General features: G+C 37.3%; 2 protein-coding genes across 13 annotated transcripts in view; both read left to right on the forward strand.

The window, feature by feature from the left end:
- LOC149149294 (uncharacterized) overlaps positions 1-18,906 on the forward strand; it is a 187,752-nt gene that overhangs the window by 118,965 nt on the left and 49,881 nt on the right. For all 11 annotated transcript variants that reach the window (XM_089445901.1, XM_089445893.1, XM_089445897.1 and 8 more), the window contains one exon: positions 18,739-18,843. In XM_089445901.1, coding sequence (XP_089302027.1) covers positions 18,739-18,843 — 105 coding nt within the window. The remainder of the gene's footprint in view (positions 1-18,738; positions 18,844-18,906) is intronic.
- Positions 3,616-18,091, forward strand: LOC149149296 (peroxisomal fatty acid beta-oxidation multifunctional protein-like). 2 transcript variants are annotated; one of them, XM_089445909.1, is made up of 7 exons: positions 3,616-3,997; positions 14,936-15,007; positions 15,235-15,297; positions 15,404-15,460; positions 16,047-16,114; positions 16,219-16,300; positions 17,628-18,091. In XM_089445909.1, exons 1-7 carry the CDS (start codon positions 3,871-3,873, stop codon positions 17,639-17,641), a joined length of 483 nt encoding a protein of 160 aa, XP_089302035.1. In that variant the 5' UTR covers positions 3,616-3,870; the 3' UTR covers positions 17,642-18,091. The 2 variants fall into 2 exon arrangements, with proteins under 2 accessions (XP_089302035.1, XP_089302034.1); XM_089445908.1 differs by lacking the exon at positions 17,628-18,091 and adding an exon at positions 16,399-16,451.

Here is an 18,906-nt window from a genome sequence, read left to right on the forward strand (position 1 = left end):
TCATCACCAGACATAGTAAGCCCCCTTTTGCTCCGCTGCCTCCTGCCTGTCCTCTCCAGCACAATTTTCCTCTTTTCCCCCTTTTCCTGGAAACTATCCCACGGTTGGGGGGGGGGGGCATTAGGGTTACTGTTTTTTTTTATTAAAAACATAACTTCCCTCAGAAGTTACATGATATCCTCATGACTAGGAAATCATTTCTCTCTTTTAGTCACTAATAATATTAGCAATTGCACCAAATGCTCACAAGGAAACGTCGTAAGGCATAAATTCGAGAATAATCCTACTATATAAAACATCATTGATAATAAACATTAGTAAACAACATGTTATTCAGAGCTAGAAGATAAAGAGAAATCACTTACCTTTGCCTCTTAATCTTCAAAGATGGTGTTTCAAGTTGCAAATAGCAAATATTTGCTAGATTTTGAAAAAATACTAGTAGATGACATTAGATAAGCTAAATAAAACTTACCTTTCCAACATAGATTGCCTCTTAATCTTCAAAGATGGTGCTTCAAGTTGCAAATAGCGAATATTTGCTAGATTTGAAAAAATACTAGTAGATGACATTAGATAAGATAAATAAAATAATATTAATTCATGAAAAATATGATAGCTAACAATATGATGACTATCTTTCCAAATATAAATTTGCATAAAAAATCATAAATTTTAGACATCACCATGTATTAGATGAAAATGAGCTAGACATGAGCTCGCAATTATTCATAACTTTTGGTATAAAATCTGCAACTTTGACGATTCTAATCTCGTGGTGGCCAAAATTCTAATCTGTGTTATATCATCATTCTATATTGACAATTGGAACATGCCATTCCAAGAGTTTACATGGTGAAAAACCTTCTACTTGGTTGAAGGCATTCATTATTCATACAATCCAATAAACCAACATTAAAGAAAATTATTCTTCATTACAAGGAAAATCGTTATTTTGAAAGAATCTAAATAGGAGGGCACCATGAGAGAGCTCATGTTAGATTTGTGCTAAGATAGATCTATACTTGTTCTAACCAATCCCTTTTTAACTACTTAATATATAAGCCAAGATCCCTAAATACATTGATATCTAGTGAGAGTCTTTGTTCATTTTCTTTATATATATTTCAAAATTATTTATTGAGGATTTTTTTTAATTAAATATATTTTAGGTTATTGTATTTCTATTTATATTGAAAAATATAAATTTAGAATATATAAAGATTAAAGGCAACATCAACCATAATTTTTTTTAATTTATGTGAACTATTTTCAAGAGATGAGTTTATTTAGGTTATTGTATTTCTATTTATATTGAAAAATATAAATTTAGAATATATAAAGATTAATGGCAACATCAACCACACACATATATATATATATATATATTATGTGAACTATTTTCGAGAGATGAATTTATGTGAACTTAATATACTATAAGTTCATTATGTGTATATATTTGAATAGCATAATTTTTTTTTTTAATTTATGTGAACTATTTTCGAGAGATGAATTTATGTGAAGTTAATATACTATAAGTTCATTATGTGTATATATTTGAATGGCATCGTTTCTCAACCGAAAAATAAACAATCAAAGTTAACCATTACTCGAAAGATCTAATAATTGCATATTCTTTTCCACAAAAATCAACACAATGTGTCACTTTTCAATTACTTTCACCGTGACCTTGAATATGTTCATCTTTGACATTGCTAGACCAAAAGTATGCATTAATTGTATTCAATGACCAGTTAAATTGTTCCATCATAAATTGAATTAAAATCTTATTGATATATTAATTTTAAAAGTTTAAACAAGAAAAATCATCATAATTTTTTGATAAAAGTGAGCTCATGATTTCATTGGCAAGGGCTATAGTCACTTTTGTTGTAATTGCATACACATTAAATCACTTTAATCTCACATAATTTGCATATAAAATTTAAATCTAAATAGATAAGTCTTCCTTACCCTACTCCGTTCGACCAGTTTGGCAAGGGCTATAGTCACTTTTGTTGTAATTGCATACACATTAAATCACTTTAATCTCACATAATTTGCATATAAAATTTAAATCTAAATAGATAGGTCTTCCTTACCCTACTCCGTTCGACCAGGTGAGATAGTTTCAACAATTGATTTGAAATCTCATGTCGCAATCATGCACTGGGCTTTGATTGCTTTTTCACTGCACTTTGACTGATTTTTTCCAAATATGGATTGAGTTGTCCTCTTTTGCTTTTTCACTGCACTTTGACTGATTTTTTCCAAATATGGATTGAGTTGTCTTTTCTCCTCCAAGTTCTGCAGTGCATTTTTTACTGCACTTTGACTGCTTTTTTCCAAATATGGATTGAGTTGCCCTCTTTTCTCCTCCAAGTTCTGCAGTGCATTGAATCTGGCCCTGCAAAAACTCTGATGCCCGCAGGCCCTCAGTTCTTCTGCGTCACTGCTGGCAATTGTTCAGAGGCTGATACCAGTTCTTCTGATAAACGTTTCGACAATTAAGGCCTTCATAGGGCGATGGCAGATAATTCGAACAAGATTAGAGCAACTGAAGGCTTGTGTGACCTCAGTAGCTGAGTCTCCTCACTGGACAGAAAATGATCTCATCAAGGAACTCCTGCCCGACGTGCGTTCGAGTCTCGAGCAGGCTAGAGATTTGGCCAAGCAATGCATCAAATGCAATAGTGCTGTCGATGCCTGGACGGGGTGCTGGGCGAGAAGATGTGGTATTTTTTTATCAAGGATCTCTTTGCTAGACTCCAGATTGGCAACGCAGATTTCAAACGGAAGGCTTTGGAATCTCTGGTTCAGCTCTTCGCTGAGGATGGTAAAAATGCAGTTCTTGTGGCCGGGGAAGGCGATATTGGCTACTTGGTGCATTTGTTGGATTCGAATATAACTGTTATTCGAGAGCTTGCGGCCATGGCTGCGTCTGTTCTTTCTTTGACCGATGGGTGCAAGCATATCCTCGTTGTGGAGGGCGCTTTAGGTCCATTGGTTCGGCTCCTGGAATCCGAGAGCTCGTTGTGTAAAGAAAAGGCTGCGGCGGCCATTGGAGGGCTGACGAGCAATGCAGAAAATGCTTGGGGAATTGCGGCTTATGGTGGGGTTTCAGTTCTGATTCATATTTGCAAATCGGGAACCCCGGCTGCACAGGCCATGGCTGCAGGGGCGCTGAGGAATGTGGCCGCTGTGGAAGAGATAGGGAAAACGATGGCGGAAGAAGGGGCGATTACTGTTCTGCTCAATCTGGTTTCTTCTGGTATGTCGTCTGCGCAAGAAAATGCAATAGAGTGCCTGCGTGCAATGGCTTCCCAAGATGAGAAAATGGGTCAGTTGATTGCCAAAGAAGGCGGAATTCAAACCTTGTTACGTCTTTTAGAAGAACCCACTACACCCAAATCGCAGGAGCTCGTCATCAGAGCGCTAAATAGTCTTTCTGCTTCTGTCAGCACTGCTAAGGCCTTGGTTTCTTCTTCAGGGTTTCTGAAGCAGTTGGCTTCTATTCTGAAAAATGGGCATTCGACTGTCCAGCAACTGGCTGCTTCCTCTATCTGCAATCTTTCATTCAGCAATGATAACCAAGAAGGCATTGGGTGAAGCAGGGTGTATTCCCCCTCTGGTGAAGATGTTGGAAGCCAAGCCAAGCACATCTCAGGAGGCGGCTGCTCAGGCACTTTCTGCATTGCTCGTTGTGCAGACCAACAGGAAGGAATTCATCAAGGATGACAAGAGCGTGGCCCGTCTGGTGCAATTGCTGGATCCCAGAAACCAGACTGTGGCTAAAAAGTTCCCCCTTTCTGCATTGTTGGCTCTCTCAACCAGCAAAACCTGCAGGAAGAAGATTGCCACAGCTGGAGCATGTCAACATCTGCAAAATCTCGCAGAGATGGAGGTTGCAGGTGCCAAGAAGATTCTTCAAAGACTCGCAGGAAGCCGGCTCCGCAACATCTTCAGCAGGAGATGGAGAGAATAACTGATCCAACAGGTACAGAAAACCCAACATCTACACCTAAACCACAAACCCTATTGCTGTCAATTATAAACTTTAATGCTCTCTTATTTCAATATCTGCTCTGGCTCTCCCTTCTCCTAAATCCAGTCCCTCTCCTTATCACCATAATTGGTGCTAACATCATCAGCTGCCATTGCATAAAAATTTCTAGTATCCAGCATGCGGGTTTTGCTCCTTGCCCTCTACAGTTACCATGTTTTATATCTCTAAATTCTAATTATTCGACTTTTAGGCCTTGTTTCATAATCACCACTGGGTCATGAAATTACCCTAAAATCAGATGCAGAAGAGTGTTAATTATTAATTTGGTTTGTTTAGGTCCGTGCCATTTATTTCAGAAGGCAAGGATTGTCCCAGTGTTTTCGGGCTTATATAATTTATTTACTGAGAATTTGTCTTGTGATCAAGAACTCTTGATCCAGGTGCCAGCCATTCTGTTGTTTGTGCATATTCTGGTATGGGTTGACACCGTTGGGAGAGGAATGCAATCCTCTGAACTCATATCATATATATTGCCAAAATATCATACCTGATATGATTGGATGGGTAGCTAATTCAGTAGTTAACACATTTTTTCCCATTGTGATAAGCATTATGCTTCAGTGTGTTTAGTAGTTCTAGCATATCTGTGCAATCACTTCAAAGATCAAATAATCTGTACAAGGTTTTCGGACCAATTTTGTTCATAGTATCAGCTGTGGCTACAAGGGGTGTACTGTGTCTCGGATTCCTCTTTTACCGATATTGAAATAAACAATACAATGTAATAATTTAATCTGATTTGTCAAGCGCAAATGCCATGCCTGCGTTTCTTTGTATTGTTCCTGTCCATGGTTTTTGGACCAATTTTGTTCATAGTATCAGTGGTACTGGTGACTACATAAGCTTTATTGTCTCAGATGCTTCTTTACCTATACTGAAATAAACTATATAATGTATTAATTTAATCGGATTCCTCAAAGCACCAATGCAGTGACTATGCTGTTTCTTTCATGGTTCTATTTCCAAACGCACAGCGAGAATAGACTCTCTATTGTTCATCATCCACCGTTTATACACATACACCAAGAATCAGGATTCACTAACAGGTTAAGGTATAAATTAAGAGTATTTTGGCATTGAATTGCATATTTATCATTAACATATTTAGACGTACATTCTGGAGTGACAGGCCGCAACAACAGCGCATTATGTTGTATTTCACTAGTTAAAAGAAATGTGGCATTTTCATTCAGTCTGTTATATCATCCAAGCTTTTTATCTTTCATTAAATTAAGGAAATTTTATATAGATCAGAAAACACAGTCGAACATCTTTTCAGTTGAATAGAAACCTAAATAATTACATACACTGGTACGTAAATAACAAAATATGAAGAGTAGGTTTGATCCTATGCATGCAATGGCATAAATATCTATCTTTACTTATATCTATTTACACTGGAACAGCCTTTTCTCATAATCAAAGTGTTTAATAACTCTGGTTTCAAATTTACAGAATGATTTTCTGTTTCTGTTTTTATGATCAAGTTGATTTTATAATTTGCAGTTCACTACTTGGCAAATCGATTGAAGTTGGTAGACGATGTTTTTGATATTATAATTTGCAGTTCACTACTAGGCAAATCGATTGAAGTTGGTAGACGATGTTTTTGATATAGGGCAAGAGAAACACAGAGCTATAACTCTCTGCTTTTTAGGTACCTATGTTTGATTCTAGACTTGGGAAACACAGAGCACTGTCTGTTTATTAGGCAATTGTGTTTTTCATTGTCACTAGGGAAGCCTGCACTGCCTACCTACGTGTGTCAGAGAGGTTTTAGCTTTTTCGAACATAGGCTTTGTTCAGAGCATTTTTAATGTGGCATTGTTAAATCTATTTTGAGGTGTAATAACGGTATTTCACAGAGATGAGAAACTTTTTCAATTTACTCTCCAAGCCAGCGAAGCTCAGAGCTTTAATGAAAATTGATGCTTGTAATATCATCATCCACCTTCTTGTTACCTCTTTGTTACGATGTATGATGTTTCATATTGGCCTAGTGAATATAAAACGATGGTTTATTAGGAAAATACAATTCATTGAGAAGAAGGTGATTATAAATGTCAGAACCAATGTTGCACGAAGCGGGAGCGAAGCGGAAGCGTTTTTTGGAAGCGGAAGCGTCATTTTCCAAAAATCTAGGAAGCGAAGTGTCCGCGGAAGCGTCTGCTATATATATATATATTTATATTTTTTTGCATTTATACTCAAAACAAACATCCCAAATACCAAATTAATTGTAGAAGACATGAAAACATGCATATTTTTGCATAAATCAAGATAGATATGGCATCCATGATTCCATTGTAGTTACTAGTATGTACAACAATCATCTATATTCTAGCTATTACAAACATACATCAAATTTTTAAGCATATTATAAAACATAAAACATTTAAGCATATTATAAAACATAAAACATAGAGCATATTATGATTTATCTAGCAAGTGAGCAACTGTCAACATTTGTCATGTCCAAAATTCAAATAATAATGTTTACAAAATATGTCACTTGGTCACCGCCAAGCCAAAAAGGTTCAAAATTCAAATTCACAAGTCTACAAGTCTAATGAGTAATCTATGACAAAAAGTAGTAGATTGTGAATATATCTACTAATCTCTCCTCCTTCCACCATGAATAGAACGTGGTGGCGGGCCTCCACGTGGTGGCAATGAAGAAGATGGTGCCTGTGGAAGTCGTGGCATTGAAACTGATGAAGAAGAACCCCCTGCTGTTGGTGTTGAACCATGGAACCTAGGAACCAAGGGACCAGATGGGGGTGGGGGTGGTGGCATATCAACACGGTCATCATCATCCTAGAATCGCTCAAAAAATTCATGTAAAAAAAAAAACACTAGTTAACAAAAAAATTAAAAACATGAATTAGAGAAATGCTTTATAAGGGAAAATTGGAAAATTCATACCACAATGGACATACCTGGATAAGAGCATCCTCTAATTGCTCTAGTCGCAACACTCCATCCTCCAAATTGGGCTCCTCTGGATTCTTGTCCCAAATCAACAAGTCTTTATTAGACTTTGCATCTTCACAGTAATGGGACAACAATCGCAAGTTGTAATGAACATAAACCAAGCTCTCTGCCCGGTCTAAACTCAACCTGTTCCTTTTAACACTGTGGATGAAAGAATAAGAGCTCCAACACCTCTCTGCAGAAGAAGTGTTTACCACCTGTGATAGCACCCGCAATGCCAAACTCTGTAGAAGTGGAGTACCCCCTCCATGCATGTTCCACCACTCAAGAGCAGAAAAAGTCTCTCGATCTTTAATTGCATGCATGCTCCCAAATGGACCAGTGTTGAGCGTATAGTTGCTCACCTGTCTCCGTACCAATGCAGCGTCCTCCTCATCAGGGATTAATTTACTCAATGCAGCCATATATTTTTGGTGAACCTCTTGATCTTGGTGTGGTTTTCTCCTGCTTCCCCCCCCAGGTGCTGGTGTTGAAAGCCATGATGGATGATAGTATTTAGGTGTCAAAACATATGCTAATGCATGCAATGGAATATTTAGCATTTCCCATCGGTTTTGCACCTCTACACGAATATAATTGTACAAGGTGGTATCTCTAGGCTCAACAATGTCTTTAATCTGCCCCAACATGCTATCCATTTGCTCATACACCTCCCCAATTACTGGTTGATCTGAATCTGCAAACTTGATCATGTAATAAATTGGTTTGGTGAATTGCAAAACATATTTAACCTATGACCAAAAGTAACTGTCAAGAACAGTGTCCTTGACTGCATTAGCACCATCTGTGTCAGTGTTAATTTCATCCCATGTTTCAGCACACACCAGATTAGTTAAAGCTTGTCTCACCTTCACTAGCCGCCTAAAGGTGAGGTAATAACTAACAAATCTTGTCTTTGCAATTTTAAGCAATTGCAACTTGGAGTAAGTGCCATAGAAGTAGTTTACCCTTGTATGCCCCGTGATGAATTTAATGAGCTGCTTCCCTTTCCTGTAAACCTTAGCAATCCACCCACATTCTTTGTGTTTCACAATATCATGCATCAAAAGGTTCAATGTGTGAACCAGGCACCCAGACCAAAAGATGTGTGGATGAGTACGCTCAATAATTTTTCCTGCTGCCTTACAATTTGCTGCATTATCTGTGATCACTTGAACCACATTATTCGGACCAACATCTTTGATTGATTTCAATAGGAGATCTGCAATGTTTTGTGCAGATGCAGTGATGGAGGAGGAGTCATGACATGCAATAAATACTGCACCACTAGAAGAAACACCAAGAACATTTATCAAATGTTGGTTTCTAATATTTGTCCACCCATCTGATACAATGGATACCCCAGAATCTACCCACTCATTTGTAAAACGTGTCAAAGCTCTTTGAACCTTAGCTTTTTCTCTTTCTAATAACACAGTTCTAGCTTTCTCATAGTTGGGGGCCTTGTATCCTTTTGGGGCTTCATTGATGGCCTTTACCATTTCATGCCAATAGGGAGAGCGAAGCACATTGAATGGTACACCGCAAGCACAAAGAAAACGGACTATCTTTCCATCCACATCATCCCTCCCAACAACATTAAGGAAATCCCCTATTGTTCTTCTACCTCCAGAGCTTGCAGAAGTACCATGAGGAGATGAGCAACTACCAAATTTAGAGGTTGCACTTGATTCAGAATGAGTTTTTTGTTTCTTGTTTTTTTGTTGTGCAGCCATCTCTATTTGGATGTATTTTATTCTTTCTTCAGTTGAAATGTTTGGGCAAATTTGTACCCCCACAGAACCCTTTTTTTCATCACTGTCCAGCACCCACTGGTCAGAACAAAATCTCAACATAGAAATATTCCAAGATTATTTATAACATCAAATATATGAATAATAATAAGAATAATAAGAAAAATATGATGTTTTTTGTTTTTATTGAGAAGAATCTGTTGGTCTCTTACTTCTTACTTTTTGGTGACATGGAGTTAATTTCAACTACTACTACTATAACCTCAACAACTACTATTATTATGACTTTTAAATCCTACTTGCAAGCACAGATGAAAACTTCTTACATCACATAAATATCAATTACAATATGATTTGAACAGAGATTACACTGTAAGGTTTACATAACAATACACCAAAACAGTGAAAAACAACATTAATGTGAAAAAATTGATTAATGCTAATAGACAATTTTTCTCCTTTTTCCATCCATGTTGATGCTTGTACCCAATTGAAAAAGAGAAATATTTGTTATTTTTCTCATATTTGTTATCCTGTGGGCAGAGAGTGGGTCTTTTCTTAAAAAACAAACTCCCAAATTAACTGAAATGTATATGTGGGATTCTGAAGTAGGAAAGGAGATGGGCCAGGATGGATATTGGCAAAATATTTGTGAACTGGACAAAGGATGAGACAAAAACTTTAATCATAGATGGCACATGCATTTGTTTCTGGTTGGATAGGGGACAACCTTACCTTTCAGCATCTCAAATGTATAAAGTCGTGCTTTTTTCAAAAGCCATAGACGCCGCATATAACGCTACTACTACGCAGCACCCACCACAATACCTGGGTGGTGCGTTCGCTTTATCCACGAAAATGACCGACTATTAACTAAAGACGGCACTACACAGAAGATTCCACTCGCCTGTGTTCGAAACGCCGAAAACCCCATTTTAAGAGTATTGTCGTTGTCGCTTGGCTTTCCAGGTGGCATGGGTCTGCAAAGGCAGAAAAGGGAGAGTAGATATATGCACTAAATGCGGATAAAGATGAAATGAATTGGCAGTTAGAAATAAGGTGAAGACAGGCACATGCCACCAAATTATGTTTAGTCAACCGCTTTGTCAACACCCGCCTTTTTGCACATGGCTTCCTGCAACTTTTTCTCTCCATTCTTAATTTCCTTTCTGTTTTAAATATGGTGGGGGAGCTTTGGCTAAACTCTGCATCCCTGTTTCACGATAAAGTTGACTAAAACGTGGGCCACAGCCAATTTATCTATTCATCAGAGTTCTATTTGATACGGTCATTAACAATGTTTTGGATTGTGGTATTAAGGGTTAATTTAATTTGGGTGGGAATATGTCCGTCTCCTAGCCCCTTGGGCAAAGCTACCACATGCTCATAATCGGGATTACAAATTTTTAAGTGGAAACCATAGTACATTTCTAAACTTTGGCTCATTTCCAGAGTCCTGTGACCACACCAGTCCATGGTTGGCTCCTTGTGTTCAATTAATTCTGTGTATCTGTCAATTTAACTGCACTAGTGCTGCCATGGTATGGAATACCCAGCTATTATGTTCCATGCATTAATTTAGCATTTAATCACACATTAAGTTAACAGTTATATCCACATTAAGTTAACAGTTATATCCATCGAATAAATCATGTAACGCTGATTAAATTTACATATTTGCCGTTATTTAATTGGGTGGAATGATTGTTATTTTTCCATGTGGATTTAAATCTTTACCAAAGACATGTTGAGCTTTGAAGCATCTTTGTTTTATTATAAAGTTGACTTAAATGTGGGCCAGAGCCAATTTATCTATTCATCAGAGTTTTATTTGATACCGTGATTAACAATATTTTGGATTTTCTTGATTGTGGTTATTTAATTCGGTGGAATGATTGTTATCATTGTTATCTTTTCCATCTAGGTTTAAGTCTCCACCAATGACAGGTTGAGTTTTGATATTTTGATGATTTTTGTTATAATGCGTTCGAGTATAATTGTAGGCTGACCGGTGGTTGGGTGAAATGATTGTTATCTTTCTCATCCAGGTTCAAATCTTCAGCTTTGATATCTTGATGAATATTATTGTAATGGCTTACAGCCCCAGAGAAACACTCGAGTATAACTATGGGCTGGCTGGTGGTTCAGATCTATGTAAATACCATGTTGAGCTTTGATATATTAATAAATATTGTTATAATAGATGTAAGAAAAACACTCTGAACTACTTAATATCAGCAATCTCACTCTTTCCTTCAACTATAAAAGAGGTTCATTTTTTTTGAAGAGGTTAATATCAACAATCTCACTCTTTCCTTCGACTATAAAAGAGGTTCAATTTGTTTCAACAGGTTCATTGCTCTTTTGTTTGATAAAAAAGAAATGTTTCACAGTGTTGTCATAACAATGTTTCAATGCCCTAACACTGTTTCTGCTTGTCTAAGGCCCAAGACCCAGAGACATCTAGCAGGTGTGAAAGTCTGCCCCCTTACGGACCACTAACAGGTTATTCCAGTTGGGGCGTGGTTTTCCTTGAATAAGAGCGATGCATTAACTGTTAACAGCCAAAGATAATTGTCCTCACTGCTGGTTTGACAACTGAATTATGATAGGTTTTTCCACCTTGTTAAAAGAAAACACAATATTTCATAATTTTATTCGATGAAAGTTGATCGTAAATCATGAGCAAAGTAATGAAGTTCCAAGGTTGGTCGTAAATCATGAGCAAAGTGATGAAGTTCCAGGGGATTCGAAGATCGTTTACTGCATTAAAATGCGAGAGTTACATGGTCCAGCTAGCCAGCCAGCGTTACCAAAGTATAATGGAATATTTCATCAAATTGATCAAGAAAAAGCATGGAAAGGATATTAGTAAGGATAGCAGAAATGAAATAAGACATTCAATGTGTTTCTTGTAATATAGATATAAACAAAACATCTAAAGAAAAGTAATCGCATAATGATCCAGTCCAAGAAAACAAGGTTTTCCACAAACCAATTAACTCTTCTAGAAAAATTCAACAATTCCAATTTAATAATCCTATCGGCCTCTCTTTGTACCTTTTGGGACAATTGCTAGTATATCCTTGCGGCATGTTAACTACAATATTTAGGCCGATAGGCCTTCCTATGAATGAACCCCTTCGTCTACACTTTCATTCTCGGACTGACATCTGGCATGGTTTCCTACTCGACATCTGGTCGATCGTCAACCTTTTCAGTTTGAACGTGACATTTGTAAACCATATGAACCTGACATCTGTCCAATTCAGTTCTGACATTTCGCTCTTCCTGTTACGCTTGCCAGGGTCGATCCCTGCGCCTTTCATGCAGATCCCTGCACCTCTCCCCAATTCCGAAACATGCTTCTCATTTCTCCCTTGGCCGTTGGCGCTCTGCAACCTCGCTCTTCTGGTGCTCGAGGTGAAACCTACACTAGCACACCACAAGTATCTTTTTCCTCCTCGGACTTAGAAGCCGTTGCAAACCCTCCTTCAGTGTTACAAATCCTCTCTCTGAGGTTTTCACCAGGAATTTAGCACACCACAAGTATCTTTTTCTTCCTCGGACTTGGAAGCCGTTGCAAACCCTCTTTCAGTGTTACAAATCCTCTCTCTGAGGTTTTCACCAGGAATTTTGTTTATCTGTCTTGGATAAATTTTTCCCAATTTCACTTGGATCTTAGGTTCATTCAACAAAAGCGTAAAGTCTACCTGAAATTTTTTTCTTCATTATCACCCACTACACGCCAACCCTCGCAAGTAAGGCTCTTGTTGAATATATGATGTGTCTGTTATCATAGGTCTTTTGTTTTGCATGCTCATCATCGTATACAACTTCCTTTTCCCCTTCTTTGCAGGGGAAAGCTACAGGTCTATACTGTCGATGCTTTGGCAGTAAACACGTAAGGGCTCGAAATGATTTTTTACAAAATTGAAAATAGAAATCATAGAATCTTGAGCTGAAACTAAAATTTTTATGTATTTGAGGGTTTTAACGATGCTTGATTTAAGGATCAGATGTTTGTTTTCATGATGTTTTTAGGTTTAAAAGGGTTTTAATTGCTGTTTTTTTAGTATTAATTATTACATGTTTTATGCTATTTTCGTTTTCATTCTAGTAAAAGCTAGGGTTAATCGTCAAATCTACTGGAAACCTGTTTGTGAGATAAAATGTTGATTTTCTGATAGAAAAGATAAATTATTTGGTGTCGAATTCAGATTGGTATAAAGAGGTCTGTAGATTCTGAAAACTTCATTTTGAAAATCCTAGCACGATCCGGGGAGTGATAATTTTAAGGAAAGAAAATTAACTTATTTTATTTAAATTTTGTTTAGAAGTTTTTACAACTCTATAAAATGACAATTGTGGAAATTTGGCACAATATTGTTGAAGTTACCAGACTTGACTCTGAGAATGGCTTGGCCAAAGCCCAACAGTTTGGAAATTAAATTGTCAAAGTGATCAATCTCGACTTCGAGTACGAATTATAAAGGCCCAATATCAAGAGTTAATTCGAACTCGGGAAAAACTTGTAAATTGATTTGGGAAAGTAAAAGATACACTAAATTTACTTTTTTCTGGGCAGGAGTAAACACTTTTTTATGGTCTGTTGGGAGCAATAAATCCCAACTTCATCCCATAAAGCCTCTATTAATGCGGGTGCTATAAATCTTCGCCGATTCATACACGAGTGGGGCTCTATTCCAGCTGCGGTTTGAACCTGGGTTGTTATTGTGGTGACTTCCCTGTCTCGACCTCTAGACCATAGCTCAACAAAGGAAAAAATACCTTCGGGGGAGAAAATGTGTTTTTGATTAATACAAGTATTTATGACAGCTATAAAATGGGAATATTAAAGACAACTCATTTTAGATTTTATATACACACACATACTTGAAATGCAATGGATTCTCGATAGGTGACACAGGTTTGTTGGTTGGCTGCTGTCGAATTAGGTTAGAAAAACAAACACAACGAGTGTCTTTTTGGGTTCTCTCTGTCTTTTAGATAGAGATGGCAAAGTCTGAAACATCACTTGGAAGTCGGAACTTATTGAATCAGTTTGACTCGCCTGTGACCTTGAGTCTGAATATATGACTCGGGGTCAAGTTAGATTTGGTTTCCTCAAAGAACAGAGTCGAACTTGGAAATTCAGACGAATTAGAATAGTCTGGCGACATTCTTTAAATTTCTCATGCTTCTTTGTTTTTCTGAAGAAGCTGCTTTTTGGCCAAACTAGCTTTACGTTGTAGAAGTTGTACTGAATTCTCACTTTTTTTGGCAAATTTTGGATAGAGTGGGCAAAGCTTAAAGTAATCGAGGAGTCTACTCTTGTCAGAGTCATCTTCATTTTTATGGATGCTTGCTTGATCTAATCCTGAGATTGAGCTGCAAGTTAATGAAAACTATCAGCTTTTAAAGAATCTTTAGAAGGAGGTGTTAAAAAAAATATGGGATTCTGAAGTCTTGTTAATGAGAAAAGAGAGTACAAACATAAAATCAGGTCAGCCTGATGACACCTTTGCATACAGAGATGTGATTTTGAGATTAAAGATTATGAGCATAGTTAGAAAAATGAGAACTATCTTGGACATTCTTTGTTGTGAAAATGAGTAATGAAATATGCTGATAAGCCTATGGAAAGAAAGGATATTCAAGTCTTGCAATAAAAGCATAGTTGATTACGAGAAATACATAATGTGGAATGCATAGCGTAAAAGTTAGAGCGATATCTAGAACAAATACATATTACTAATTGGTTGAACCCTTAATTGTGATAATTAATTTCAAGAAAGAGCTCTTTCCATTAGGGAATCTCATAATGCAGATTCTAGATTGTAGATCAGCATTATCAAGATCATCATAACATAGAACCATTCATCGTTGTAATAAATTTCAAGAACAAACTTTCGGTGAACCTTGCACATACCAATTCCAAATCATAGGTCAACCTTACCAAATTCATCATATTACTGTCCAGTAAGTAGTTGACTACGTCATAATTTTATGTTCATTGAAAGAGAAGGCTTAATGACATACGCATTTGTGTGTTGATATCTTGGTGTAAGTAATGGATTAGCATATGTGTTATCATTTAACTTAATATCTGTAGTAACCATTCAATTGGTTTTATTTACAGTTCTTGCAGGCTTGAAAGAAAAATATGACAAAGCAATGAGGAGAAATGATGTGAAGGCCATTGTTGTCACTGGTATGCATGTTTTGAAGTTGTCGGTTGCAATCTAATTTTGAAGGATTGTTTGATTATAATAGTGATAGTGATATGAATGCAGTTTGCAGAAGGGATGGAAACTGTACTAAATGTTCAATGGTGTTATAAATCTTTATATATATTCATATATATAGAGAGAGATGTAAATGCTTCTGTTCAAAAATCGAGATGATTTCATGTCTATGTCTCTGTTTTGGCATTGTTAGGTAATGGAGGCAAATTCTCAGGTGGTTTTGACATCAACGTTCTCCAGGAAGTACAACAGACTGGTATGCCAAACTAAGTTTTCATACAAAATTCAAATTCTGTTGCAGATTGTTTCAAAGGTTTCCATGTTTGCTCATATTCAATTCTCTGTAACTGTGTATCTAGCAGGGAACTTGTCGCATTTGGGTAGAGTTTCTGTTGATCTTATGATCAATACTATTGAAGGTAGGCGTTTGTTATATATGTTGCTTTTTTTTGTTTTCACTAAAGTTGCAAGTTGTCGGTGATATGTATGGCTGAAGTGGGGGTACTGTATCTCGGGAATGTTAGCTATTATCAAATCCACAAATAATGTATAAGATAGAGGAATGTTGCTTTTACTTTGACTTGTCATTTCAAAAAACATTACCAATTCTTGTAAAAGACATTTTGCTGGATCGTTATTTTCCATATGTTATTTGAATACTATAAAGCGAAACATTATCATACCCTTGACATTTTGAGCTTTTCTAGGAATGTGCCAAAATATGGATACCTAGGCTTATTGTAGAGTATAGTTGGATTTGATGGTACAGTTAAAAGTAGCATTCTTATAGCATAGTTAGGAACTCATCAATGTATTGGTAAAGGATTCTACATGTTTTCCTGTATTGTAATACGTAGCTGGATATGTTGATATTGTTAACATAAAAAAATTAAGATTCTGATGGATGTTTAGGCACCCCTGAAAGTTTGGAAAAGGATTCTATGTGTTTTTAGGATGGAACCTTTTTCTGGCTCTGACCTTTTTGGCCTTTTGGTGTTGTTATAGAGGCTAAGAAACCTTCCGTAGCTGCTATTCAAGGGCTTGCGCTTGATGGTGGATTAGAATTAGCAATGGTATGTGGCAATGATTGTCCATCTCTTGTACTTTTATGTTTTGGAAGGGGAATTTTGGGAACTTACATGTTTTGAGTTATCATGGATGTATTTAATTTACGCAGTCTTGTCATGCTCGTATTTCAACCCCAAAAGCACAGCTTGGGTTTCCAAAACTTCAACTTGGGATTATTCCAGGATTTGGAGGTAAGACTTCTCAGTGTACATTTATCTGTTTCAGCAGGGCTGACTTCATACTGTGGTATAGCCAATTTTAATCTTACCATGAATTATCTGGAAAATAGGTAATGATTTGTTTCCAGCGCTGAAGACTCTTAAATAAAGAAGGCGGCATGCAGGCTTTTATATTTTATATTTTATTGCGAAGTTATTTGTGGCTTCCTGAGGGTTGATTTTCCCATGCTTTAAACCTGTCAGATCATTGGACTGTCATAGCTCCTGGCGTGCACATTATTGTTGTATCTATGAATGGGTTTTTCTGCTTCTTGGCTTCGATCATGACTATATGGGGTGGCCTTCTGCACTGATTTCCATCTGCATTCATCATCATATGCTAGAGAGTCTATGATGTGTTTTGTCTTATAAGTTGGCATGTGTTCTGTTTGATCATTCTTTTGTGTCTTCGATCATGGTTTCAGTATTCCTGGATATAGTCTTAGGCTTGAACCAACATCTCTGCTAGAAAAATTCAACAATTCCAATTTAATAATCCTATAGGCCTCTCTTTGTACCTTTTGGGACAATTGCTAGTACATATGCTCTTTTGATATACCAGGTGTGGTTATTTCTATGTGGTCTTCGATTGAGAAGGAAATTCTCCAGATTCACCGTGCCCTGTTATTTGAGGAAAAACCCCAATAGGGTTGAGAGGAAAACCCTTTGTTACTTGTGCACAGAGTCAACCCTCCCGCATTTTTCTTAATCCGAACATGAGTACCAATTTGGGGTTTTGTACACATGTTTTCTTTCAGGCTTTCATTTTGCACGCAGGTTATTTATTAGAGGTGAGGTTCACAGTCTTCTCTGCTGTATAGTCGCTTTATATATTTTCCTGATGCATCCTCAATACCCTGCTACATTTCTTTGTTAATGGTGTACAAGTACGCGTGCACGAAGGTTATCCAGGTTATTTCAGGCTTCCTCCCACTACCCAGCAAATACATATGCTCTTTTGATATGCCAGGTGTGGTTATTTCTCTGTGGTCTCCGATTGAGAATGAAATTCTCCAGATTCACTGTGTCCTGTTATTTGAGGAAAAACCCCAACAGGTTTGAGAGGAAAACCCTTTGTTACTTGTGCATGGAGTCAACCCTCCCACATTTTTCTTAATCCGAACATGAGTACCAACTTGGGGTTTTGTACCCAGGTTTTCTGTCGCCCGGGGTTTCATTTTGCACATATGTTATTTATTACAGGTGAGGTTCAGAGTCTTCTTTGCTCGACAACTGCTTTATATATTTTCCTGATGCGTCCTCAATACCCCGCTTACATTTATCTGTTAATGGTGTATAGGTACACATGCATGAAGGTTATCCGGGTTATTTTAGGCTTTCTCTGACTATCCAGCGAATACAGTTTCTCTTTTGATATGATAGGTGTGGTTATTTCTCTTCTGGCCTCTGCTTGAGAAGGAAATTCTCCAGATTCACCGTGTCCTATTATTAGAGTCACCGCTTGGCCTTTGAACCTTCTCGATGTTAAATCTGCTCCATCCACTTGTCATCTCTCGCTCCAGGATTCACCAACACATCGATGATTCTCCGTGATCCTATCCGATGGACGATGTAGATTACAAAGGAGGAGGGTTACAAGGAAACTAACTCACTCACCCCTCCCACTATTTGGCCTCATTCCTTCGCTACATGATTCAATTTTCTTGCTTGCGACGATCTGTAAGGGTTTGCTTGCGACGATCTGCAAGGCTTTGCTTTCTCAGAGTCTGGTTTTGAGATATCATCAGCAATTTGGTTACTCGGGTAAGTTCATTGTTTTATACATCCTCTTCTGTGTTTTTAACTGATTACTCTAGATTTTCCTCAATTAATCTGACCTGATCTATTGAATGCTCAGGAATGGTTCTCGTTTATGCTCAGTTCAAAAGCTGGAGCAGGTTTAGTGCCCAGAGCCTCAACACCGGTGGGCATCCTAACCCTGCTTGGAGTAAACCACTTATTTCCTTGTAGAAACTGGGGTTGCTCTATTTATAGCATTCTTGATCAACATTGCTGTTACTCCTGTGAGCGGGGCAGTCTGTTCTTCCCCAAACTTATCTCCGGAGGATTCGGACAATTGTAACAACTTGGATCTGAATAGAGCATCTTTTCTATTAAAGGTAAGTTGATCATTCAATCCCCAGAAAATGTTTCGTCCACTTTGTCAGTAGTGTTAATCATTTTCTTCCCTCCTATAGCATTTTGAAGCCCTTCCATAATTTTGCAGTCCAAATAACTCACCCATTTATCAAGGCTTTAATTCATTGCTGTGCAACTTAAAAAAAAAGACCCCAGAAATTTTGTTAGTATACACAGATAGTCATATATTTGGCATTGAGATTATTCGGAGTGTTGATCAGTTGGGTTCTGTGGAAACACATAAACTGGAAACCTTTTCTGTTGTTCTTCAGAATGTTCTAGGGAAAACTAGCTCAACCGTTTATGCCGTTGCACTACTAGCAGCTGGGCAGAGCTCGTCGATCACAGGAACATATGCTGGACAGTATATCATGCAGGTACATTAATATTGCATTGCAACCACGTATTGATTTTTTTACAGTTGAAGGAACAAGAATATT

This window comes from Pinus tabuliformis, chromosome 9 (genome assembly GCF_031772625.1).
Source record: "Pinus tabuliformis cultivar Carrire ecotype Pingquan chromosome 9, CPIR1, whole genome shotgun sequence".
Classification (NCBI taxonomy): Eukaryota; Viridiplantae; Streptophyta; class Pinopsida; order Pinales; family Pinaceae; genus Pinus; species Pinus tabuliformis.